The sequence below is a fragment of the Charadrius vociferus genome, unplaced genomic scaffold (assembly GCF_000708025.1).
Source record: "Charadrius vociferus isolate BGI_N301 unplaced genomic scaffold, ASM70802v2 scaffold220, whole genome shotgun sequence".
Lineage (NCBI taxonomy): Eukaryota > Metazoa > Chordata > Aves > Charadriiformes > Charadriidae > Charadrius > Charadrius vociferus.
Window position 1 is genome coordinate 230,229 of NW_009646506.1, and position 11,201 is coordinate 241,429.

At 46.9% G+C, this 11,201-nt stretch overlaps 1 protein-coding gene across 1 annotated transcript in view; it reads right to left on the reverse strand.

Annotated features, from left to right (window-relative positions):
• Positions 1-520: 520 nt before the first annotated feature.
• Positions 521-11,201, reverse strand: part of COLGALT2 (collagen beta(1-O)galactosyltransferase 2) — an 18,418-nt gene continuing 7,737 nt past the window's right edge. Inside the window, exons 5-11 of the mRNA XM_009884333.1 lie at positions 6,904-7,023; positions 6,353-6,429; positions 4,301-4,407; positions 3,373-3,505; positions 2,032-2,159; positions 1,338-1,544; positions 521-878 (exon numbers count right to left, since the gene is read on the reverse strand). Coding sequence (XP_009882635.1) covers positions 602-878; positions 1,338-1,544; positions 2,032-2,159; positions 3,373-3,505; positions 4,301-4,407; positions 6,353-6,429; positions 6,904-7,023 — 1,049 coding nt within the window. The 3' untranslated portion in view covers positions 521-601. The remainder of the gene's footprint in view (positions 879-1,337; positions 1,545-2,031; positions 2,160-3,372; positions 3,506-4,300; positions 4,408-6,352; positions 6,430-6,903; positions 7,024-11,201) is intronic.

The window sequence follows — 11,201 nt, forward strand, 5'->3', positions numbered from 1 at the left end:
TAGCACGTTTTGAAGTTTGCAGAGGGGAAGCCAGCAATAGTTTTCTATAGAAGTGTGACACGGGAAAAGACACTACAGAGGAGCACTGCTCCAGTGCCCTGAATATTTTTGGAAGCCATCTTGATTCTGACAGGGATCCCTTTGAAAAATAAAGCCAAATAACCCAAACGCTTGCCTGCGGTTTCTCTCAGTGTTATAAAAGCCTACAAACCTGCAGTTACACAGCAACCCAGTTACAGCTATCCAGAAAGGTATTAACACTTGTACACCTCTATATATTAATCTTTATAAATACAGTATTCTACACGAGGAACTGTAGAAAGACGTCATTCAAGGTTGGCTTTTTACAAATGGCTTGTGAGGGCTTTTGTTCAGCTCTCTGCCTTTTTTCTGCCAGTCTGGAACACTTGTTTGTTTTCCTCCTTCATCTCCCACCCAGACCTAAGCGGCTTGGTTAGGTGTCAGGTCCAACCACTGTGCTTTACCATTAGAAGCAGCGGGAAGGAGACCACATGAAGAGCTGCTCTACAACTTTCAAGGGTGAAAAGCTAAAGTGTGAGGCAGGTTCAGCTGTCAACAGAGTCCCGGGGGAAGCAGGGAGTCATAGTTCATCCCTGGAGGACGGCGCATTGAGGGATGACTGGGAAGGCAGGGCATCCTTGTTCTGGGCATCGCTATGGATCTTGCCCTGCTGCCGGGATTTCCAGGAGTGCGTTCTATCCCAGTCCGTTGACACAGTCTCGTTGTCCCAGATTGTAGAGGTCTCTGTGTCGCTGAGGTAGCCCGGCTGCCCTGTGTAGTGGGTGGGGTAAACGAGCAAGGGTTCTGCTGAAAAGGCTTTCAAGTCTCTGGACTCATAGTACTCCATGTACTTCGCTCTAAAGAGGAGAGAAAACACACCAGCAAGAGTGAACGTTCATCAGTGCCACTGCTTATAAACTGTGAGATAGAAGCCAATCTTATGAGCAAACAGGCCCCACGGAGTGGAGGCAGTTGCTGGGGTGGAGTCTGACTCTCCAGAGCCAGAACCACATGCCTTACAACCACACACAACCTATACAACCAAAGCCTCCGTTACCAGAGAGAGCCAAGTGTCTCAGAACCAGTCCACAAGCCCTGCACCAGGTAGGGACAATAACCCCTGTGCAGCAGGTCTGTCACCTCCTTTTACCTGTGCCAGGAGCCTTGCTGCAGACAACCCAAAACCACGACAAGTAGCCCTCCCTGTCCCCCACCAGCTAGGCTACAGAAGTGAGACACACCAACACGATCTGCCTTAAGATCATTCAGCAAGACTCAGCTCATGTCGACCCAAGCAACGAAGGCATCCTACTTACACAGGGTGCTTGTTGTACATGACTGGCAGAAATTCATCTACCGGCAGCATCTTGCTGAAAGGCTCAGCTCCGATAAGTTTCTGAGCCCCTTGGAAAGAGATTGCATACCCCAGGGTCCAGTACGAGTAATCAGCTTCCACCAGGTTCATGACATTGGGAACTGCTTTCTCAGGCTCCTGCACCTGCATCCTTTTCCGGCCAATGTAGCTTAAAGGGTGAAAAGACCATGAAAATTGGAATCAAAGCGAATCTGCAGCAATTAGGACCACAAGACTGTTCACGTCAACCAGGGAAGGGCAAAGAGTCAATCCAAGAAGTAATCCCTGACCAGACTCACAGATTTCTATCCTGCACCGCTCCCCAACATCCATGTCTTAACCCACTGGGTGGTATAGCTGTGAAAGACTGCATAAGGGAGCTAAGATGCCACAGTCCAAGCGTCAGGACTGAGCTGTGTCAGTTCCTTTGTCACAGCAGCATCTCCAGACACCGTTAAGATCAATCAACACTTCCCACAAAGGGCAGTAATGGTACCCAATGGGCATTCCAGCATCAGCCTGCCCCAGAAGGCAGATCTGGCCTGAGGGGAAAAGCCACTGAGAAGTCTCTGCCACCTTCCCCTGCACTCCAGCATTAATCTGCACTTCCCCTGCATGCCCAGGAGCTCCCAGCTGGCCAAGGGCTAGTTACTTACATCAGCTCCCAGTCTAGCTGGGCTTGTTCAATGTCATCCATCAGCTTCATGAGCTTCCTTTTAAACTGGTGTTCAAAGCGCACATCATCCTCAATAACAAGCGTCTTCTCCAGTTCTCTGTTCACTACCTGAAACAAGAGGGTTCAGAAGTGATCATGCTGGCACACATGGGCCAGTGAATTTGTTGGGGTCATGCTGACCTGTCACTGCATTCCAGACCATGCCGGCAGGGAGGCTGGAGAATCACTCCCAGATTCAGAGGTCAGCTGGGAGAGACCACAAGAGCCACTGAGAACATTCCTGAAAATACCCTGTGGCTGAGCATTTGCAGCCTAGAAAAACCCTCCGTCTGATGTTGCACCATCTAGAACCCATGAGCTACAACTTAGCATGACCACAGCAACCACCTCCTCAGAGAAGCGTCCAGCAGCCTTTGATGCCAAAGCTGCCGTTCAGAGAAACCTCTTTGTTGAAAGAAAGTGTTCCTGAAGTCTGGAAAGCAGGACAATCTAGCATATACAAAGTCTGGCCCTGATGACTTGGAGAACACACATGCAAAGGCATCCTGCATGTAGGTTCCCCTGTTATCATGTGACTGTTAGTGATTTAGAAGTCTCAGGCCCAAAAGCATAGCCTGCAACCAACACCTCTGAAGGCAGAGGGCTGTCTGTATTTGGGTAACCACTGCCATTGCCCAGTCTTCTTTTAGTACCAAGTCTTTCTCCCTGCCTCCACATCTTACCCGAAATAATCCCTCTTGTTGATGTCGGGCTGTGTCACTCCAGCATCTCTGACCAGCACAGCCCAGATCCTCTCATGAGTCACTCCCCAGGCGACCAGGGACAGATGGAAGCTACAGCTTTTACCACCCAAACAAGATCTCTTAGCTCAGGTAACAGAGGTCCCACTGTTAAGAATATTTATGATATGCCAATTCAAAAAAGCCAATCACCAGAGTCACTGGAACTTGCTTCAGTCCAGATGCAGAAAAAGGGAAGAAAACATGTTTTTGTAATACCATTTGTTCTTCAAAACCTTCTTGCCTTTCTCCTAAGCAAACCTGCTCCAAGCAGGATGGCTTGCAAAAACAGTCATGAAAATATTCTGATAAAAGTCACTGAGAGCTGCTGGCAAATGGAAAGCAGAGATGAAAAAGCTGAACACAGCATTGAAGAAAACCCCTGTGCACGATCCCCTACAAACCGAAACTGTTCCATCCTACACTTCCAGAAACCTGCACTGTATTTGATGCTCTGCCCTACGACTGGCTGCGTGGCTTCCCATTGCGTCTGCCCACAGCAGCTTCCTGCAGGAACCTCGAGGCACCCACAAACTCCTTACCTCCTTCCAGATGTAATAATGACTAAGGAAGCAGCCGATCTCTCCCCTGGTTAGCGGCCTGGAGGAATATGGGTCCCGGTAACCCGGGAGCATATCGATGCTGAGGGCTTTGAGCTGACTCGTGTTCAGTGCTCTGAGAAAGACAGAATATCTATCACCATTTTTAAAAAAAGCAAATTCAAATCAGACACATACGCAACATGGGAAATGCTGCTGATGTTCAGAGAAAAGCCGTATCTTGAGAAATTTTGCACTTGTTTCACTCAAAAACCCAGAGAAAATTAAATTCTTGATTTACATTTCTAAATCAAGCTGACAAACTGCCAACAGCTTCTTGTGGGACCATCAACTTGTCAGGTGCTTGGCTCAGATTATTTTTCTAAGAGGTCTTGGTGGGTACCCAAGTGTCAAAGACCCCTAGACAGCATGTGGGGTTCCCATCTCCCTGAAGCCTTTTTGTAACTCCCAGACCAAAACTTTCTGCCTTGATTTCTCATTATAAAAACATCTTAACACGCCTTAGAGTAAGCTTGGAAAGAGCTATGTCAGGGTTAACGCTGTAGTACAACAGTTTTTGTGGACAATCTTCCCAGGAGATAATTGGTCTCGAACACTTTCACTGCTGACTCCTTTTAACTGTGTGCAAGCGTTACAGTTCACAGAAATCAGTGTGATTTTAACCTGATTTTCATCTTAGTCTGAAGCACACTGTCCTGGTTCTCTCATGGAGACCGACTAATTGCAAAAGAAGAAAAACAGAGCAGAACTGCCCCAAACAGACTGTTAGGTAAATAGAAGTGATATTCACCTCTCCTCTCAGCCCACCCTTCCCCACCAGAAGGGAGGTCAGGGCATCCAAGAAGATGGTGTTAAGCAGTTATGCACAACCCACTCTTTGCAAACATCAGCAAACCCAGCCAAAACTCACTTTCCATCCACAGCCTCCACTAACTTGACTGCAATCTCCTGCTCATACAGAGTCCGCAGCATCCGATCCCGTCTGTCTTTCCGACGCTTCAGATTGATCATGAAAATCTGGGTTAGAAGAGAAAGACATTAGCCTCCTGGCTTGGGAGTAAGGAATAAAAGGGAGTCCTGATCCACCCTTTTCCAGCAGCCCCATTGGAAAAGCAGATCTTATGAAAATACTGGGTGTGTTTTCACTCCAGGTTGCTTAGAATTTGTCAAAAAATTGGGAGTTGGTTTTAAGTAGAAAGCTGAGGCTTGTTCTCTGTCTAGCAACTACTTTTTATGGATGTTCACAGGGGAAATTTGTTCTTTGGAGGATGAATAAAGGTGATAGGAGACCAGTTACAGCTAAGTCTGTAATTTCCAAAGATACAGGATGTTTTGATTTATATTGAACACAGAGTAACATGGACATCTCCAGCCCCAGTCCCAGAGGAACACTGACCCACCAGTTTCTGCACAATGCTGCCACTGCCTGTATTTAGGATTATCAGTGGGGCCACCATCCAAGTACAAGGACACAGCAAAGAGAGGATTTTTGTAATTACTTCGGGCACTGAAAATCCACTGCTTTCCCTGCCAGAGCAGAGGAAGCACAGAGCCAAGACTGGGAAGAGATGTCTGGGCAGGCTCAGTCCAAGCCTTGAGGAGACAGACTCTCTGGTGGAGGACAGAGGACTGAAGCCCTTATTTTGTAGGTAAACTGCAGAGGGTCAGGGATATTTTTCAGTCCCAGGCAGACAAGTACAAGTGCAGCCTTGTAGCCTGTGGAGGAAAACCTCATCCCAGTAAGAAGCAGATCAAATTCCAGGTCAGTACAAATGTAAAAATAATAAATTGGATAAATAAAGCGCAGCCACAAAGGACAACATGGAGAAAAAAAAAACTACACCAGCTGTGTCCTAAACACAGACGCTCAAACACGCATAGCCGAATCAGGTTCAGACTTTACAAGTCATACAAACAGACGTAGCAGAATACACCAAGGAACAATGGCTCCCCTGATCACCACAACTCCCTCGGTCACAGTGCCACTGCCACCCTGGCAGCTGTAGACACAGGGGTTACTGGCTCTGTGACTAACACAGACACTGGTTAATTAAAGCACAGAAGATCCACCTCCAGCACTCTCCCCTCCATGCCTGCTCCCTCCACAACGTGAGGCAGAGTCAGGAGAGGAATTTCTGCTGGGTCTTGGGGCACTACCAGTGTCAGTAACCATCTTTCTAGTTCACTTTAACTTAAGGTCATAGCAGAAAAATGCAGTGACCAAGCAGGGCAGGGGGAAAGCTGACACAGTAAGGAGACAGCATGCGTGGTTTTCATCACTCCTGGATGTACCCAGCTTGGGCTAGAACCCAGCTGTGAGCCCACCTCTCACAGCTGCTACGGGGTCTCCAGTGTCTCTCTCAGGCAAGAGAAATTGTTCCCTCCTGTCACTGGAAAGCACAAGAGGTTTCCCAAAATGCCAGTTTTTGTTGCAGAATGGAAGGACTGCCAAGATGCTCTGCAGAGTCAGATGTAGAGGAAACAGCACAGAAACTGGGGAGCTAAATAACCTGTTTCTCAGCCTCACTTCGGCCATCTCCTCCTGGCTGGATTAAAACATCCATACCATCAAGACAGGAAGCCCAAATATTTGTGTGGCACTGCCCTTGCACACAAACATGCACTTCTCATCAGGGGTCTTGCGGCAGGTATTAAGTGCCTGCAGACCCTGACTGGTCTTGGTTCTTCACAGCAAATGCCAGAGGGAAAGACCACCCCCTGAGCCCTTTCCCTTCTGTTCCCCTGAGCTGGGGAGAAGTTCTCCCCACGTAACGATGGCTATTTTCCGCTTGCAGAAAGTTTAAGTCCAAGACATAAGTGATTGGGAAAGATCTAAGTATATGAAAAGATAATATACTCCAAGGGAAACGCCTGGAACCTAAACTACAGGGAGAATCCAGGTCCTCTAAGTGATAAATAGGAAGACAAGACAAAAATAACAGCAGCAAAATAGGGTTCTTACTTCATCAAATCCCATCTTGTCAGGGTTCTTCGGAGGAAGAGAGACATACTGAGAGGGTTCAATGGGAGGACGATCAACTGAAAGAGAGGAGAGATCCCAAGCATCACCCTCATGTACAAGCTGTATTGATATAACGTAGCCGCATGTGTTTTCACCATGGCCTAAAAAGCCCCAAGGAGCTGGGAGATGGAAGTTGGTGCAGGAGGGGGTGTAGCAGAAAGCATCCATGTTGCAAAGCAGAAGGCTGCAGCCATGTGCAAGACAGACCTCATGACAAAACCAAGGTTCTGCAGCATCCTTTCCACATTAAAGATGCATTTTTGCATTTAATATGGGGAAGTTAAGGGGTTTTGTGAATGGGGTTGACCTGACCGTGAAGGGATTACATTCCTAAGTAGAAAAGCAGTGGAAATTGGAAAACTGTATCAAAACAGTATGAGAACAGTCAGATCAGGATGCAGACTCCCAAGCGGAAGACAGCTGGGCCGCTGGAAAGAGAGCTTTACAAACATTAACTTGGCATCTGTCATGGGCAGGGCACAGCAACTTACTCATAGCCTCGATTAGTGTGTGCACAAAGTTCTCGGTTTCTTCTTGCAGCGTCTGGTGCGATTTCAGGGGCATGGGAAGGAAACCATAATGTTCACGGTTGCAGATGAACATCTGTATTCCTGGGGATCACAGAAAAACAGAAATCAGAGTCAGGTCATTTATCAGAAGATTTTGCTGCTCTGTTCGTTGCTACGTAGCCACAATCAAACCTCAGTCCCATGAAGTTCTGCTTCATAAGCAAACAATTCAAAAACACCACAGTGCCATTTTCTGTTTTATTTGGCTGGCAGCAAGTGGCCTCTCCTATGAAACCAATTTCCACTTGCTCCCTAACAGCATTATTTTTAACTGCAATCAGTTTTTTCCTAGGAGAGTCTGGGAACCCCTTCTTAGACCAGAGAAAGGGTCTTCTCTGGCCTTTGCCTTCACACTGTGAAAACAGTCCTACAGCAGAGGGCAGAACTGGCCTTTAGCAAAAGCAGCATCTGATACACACAGCAGGACTACTGTGGGTAACCAGGGAGTATCGTAGAAACCCCCATCCCCAAAACCCCACCTGCACTGCTCAGACCTGGAACCTCACCTGACAATCCCTTCAGACCCACAGCCAGAAGCAGGAACAGGTTTTTCACACCTCAAGCAATGCCATGGCTGGCACAGGAGCCAAATAGGTTCCCACCTGCAGCTGTGCTGACAGAGAGGCAGCAACGATCCTGGGACCCTCTGGGCAAAGAGGGGTGCAGGTCTATCAGAGCAGGCAGCCTCACAGGAGGAAAATTTCAAGCAAACCCAGCGTGGCTAGGGGTGATGGAAGCTTTTGTCTGAGCTTTGCAAGGCAGACCGCAATAAATATGGAATGACTTTTCCAGGGTGGAGGAGCCAAATCTGATCTCCAGCTTCAACAGCAAACAGTTGGCCAAATGCAGGCCCAGGCAGTTCAGCTCCCCTGGGATCACACAGGATGAAGCCGCAAGGCCCAAGGCGTCGGTACAGCTGCGGGGTCTGTTAATAGCCTAGCACTGGATTCACTCTGGATTTTGCAGTCAAGATATTCTGCTTCTGTTTGCTTTGGCTAGAAAATAAAGGCATTTTCACCTGTGTTGGCAAAGAACTTCGAGGAATATATAGGATAACCATCTTGGAAGTGCTCAGTCTATGACCAAATACGGTCCTTTCCAGGACTAGTTTTTGCAGTGCCCTGAAGATTAGGGGTAAATCCTAGAGAGAGACACCAGCAAGCAGAAAAGATGCTTTCAAAAAGAGGCCATAATGTAACATCCTCCTACTCAAAAGTTTTTGCAACTGCTTGTTCAAGGAGCTGAATCTGAAGGTGTGAAACAAAGAAGATGCAAAGCCTCTCCTCGGACCAGACGCCTTTGTAAGGGAGAGACCCACCCACTGCTGAGCTTGTTCACTGGGAATGTCCCAGCAACATGGGATCAGCAAAATGCTGTTCTCTCTGGACTGACCAAGAGTTTGCTCACTATCAGCTGTAACTGCAGCAGCACTGGGCCTGATGTCACGTCAGGCAATACACACAAAAGCTACATCCAGAGAAACCAAGGGAAAATATTTCTGTTGTTTTTCATTGAGGTCCTTTATTAATTTTCATTCAAAGGTCCTTTATTAATTAACCACAATCTGAGAGCTGCTAGAACCCATACAACTGGCCAAGCAGATTTAAAGAAAATGCAAACCTACAAGATTTTATGCCCCCCTCCCTACTTTTTTTTTTTTTTTTCCCCCCAAAAGAAACAAGCACAACCACCTCCCTCCCTCTAGGAAATAAACAAAAAGCAGACGCTACCTGGTGTGTGGATGCTTTCATCTATCAGTCCTCCTAATCCATGGTATTTTTAGCAGAGAAGAATTGTCTGCATTAATGACTCTAGTGTTTCTACCATTTTAAGTTCTGCAAGTAAATTGCTGGCTACACTACTTGCCAAAACATATTCAGCTGTCAGCTGCAATTTAGGTAAATGGCAGAATAAAAAATACTACCTGCTGACATTAATGGATTTGGCACTGATCTAATCAACTAATCTTATCTGGCTCACTGATCTCTGTTCTTATCTTCCGCTGGCTTAAACACAGTTAATCTGCATAGATTCACGCCAGTATTTCTGTTCCTTCTGGGATAAAAGCTAGTTTAAAATGGTAAAGCTACCTTAAAACGGGGAGGGGGACTCGCTCCCCAGCTCTGTTTTTATAATAAAATAAACAATTGCTACAAAGGACAGAAAAGCTATAGACACTTGTATTATTATTAGCCTTTGTAAGGCAGTGACCAGGATTCACAGCCATGCCCTAAACTCACAGGCAACCTAAATTTCCCTCACATCCCTGTGACCAGACCTTCCTGCTGGCTGGCTCTAGGTCTTCAGAGCCTCAGCCTGAAAGGAAGCTCAGGAGATCTGGGTGGCTAAATACTAATTTGCAAGTGCAAGGGGGCCTACAGAGTCCGCCTTTGCCAACGAAACACCTGCAGCGAGTTTTGTTCTAAGTCAGGACTCCCACTACAGGCTACCTCCTCTCAGCAGAAGTGGGACGGTCTCTTTGGAGCATCACAAAACAGTTGCTTCGAGCAGTAGTTTTCACTGCTGAAAATTGATGGTTTGATCTGAGGCATTAAGTGCAGTACTTGGCCTGGACAAAAGCCAACATAATTTATGACTTCAGGGAAGTAAGTGAAATTACTCCGAAGAGAAGTATATCTCAAAGTCCATACTTTTTTCACATTTCTGAACTTGGATGTCATCCTTTTATCCTGGGTGACAAAACTGAGCCCAGGACACAAGCCAACAATCTGAGCAGATCAGTGGGCCAGACTGCTGAAGCAAAGCCTTTCATGTCATGGGTCAGTCCTGGAAAAAGCTAAAGTGTTCTAGGATGGAAGGAAAAAGTGATGGGTTTGAATCCCTGAAATATTTCTTGAGCAGCTGGAGCTAACACAATGCAGTTACCAGACTAATTGGATGCTGCATTTCTGGGAGAGCTGTCAGAGGGAACAAGTGGGGCAGCTAGATTTGAAGAAGCCTGCTTTGCCATCCAGACTTAAATTTCCATTCTCCTTTGGAGCCAGTATACCAATGTCCTGACTCAAAAGTCGGGGCCCCAAAGGTGCCCTGCAAGTTTACATCTCGCCTCCCCTATCTTCCCTTGCCACCCAAAGGCTCTAATTTCAGCTCTTGCTGCCTCTCCTCTACGATTCATCTTTCTCTCTTCATGCCCCGCATCCCCTTGTAGCTGAGTTTTAAAAAGACCTGCTTAGTACGCCAAGACAATACCGTCTTCTGCAGTTCTGCCAAGAGCTTCAATCCAGAAAGATCACCAAAAGGAAAGCTGCAAACAGCTGGTGGCTGCCATGCTGGTCTGGAAAAGGTGGGAAAGGCAGCGTTCTCAGCCTGTCTCTTCTCCAGAAGAGGCTGTCGACAGCAAGCTATGTTTCCTTCACTTTCTCTCTACTTGTCTGTCCTCCAAGAACGACCCTTTCTTCTCACCTTAACCTTGTCTCTTTTGTAAACAGAGGACAGATAACACCAGCTACACATCACTCAGTGGACCCACAAACAACTTTTTCCCTACTAATTTACCTCAGTAAGCCAGGAAAACCAGTCATGAAGTCTGAACAGAAGTGCATTTCATTGCTGCTGAGGTTTCATCAGCTCCTTTTTCCTCTATAAGGCCCCAAACTTTCCCCTTTTCAACACAACAGGGCAAAGAACAATACAGATGGCCATTAAAAACATACTCTTCCCAGGAGCTCCTTTCAGCTCTGACACTGCTACATACAGGTCTGCCAGCCAGGACTTTGCTGCAGACAGAATACCCACCGGATCCGTTCTCCAAAAATAAATGGGACTAAACATCATCACCACAAGTACAAACAGCAGTAACAGCAGTATCATGCTCTTAACAGTGATTTCTCAGAGACACAAGGAGCTCTCTGCAAACACCAACAGCCATTCCAGACAAAGGAAGAGGACACTGAGGTTGTGACCTGGCCTGAAAGCACTCCTGTATTTCAGGCCTAACTGAAATCTTCCCACTTCCAGTAGAAACTGATCGCAGTATCAGCCACAGTAGTACACATTTTCTTTCCACTGTGCCTCAAGGCAGCGCAGTGTTCGACTGGTTCTCCCAAAGTACCAGTGACAGTGTCAAGTATGCAGCGACTTCACTGCTCACACACCACCTCTAACCTGCTCTTGTCTGCAAGAGATTTCCCCTCAGCAGAGCCCACAGACTCCATGTCATTCTCCTGAAAGTTGCACTGATTTTGCTTTAAAAAAAAAAA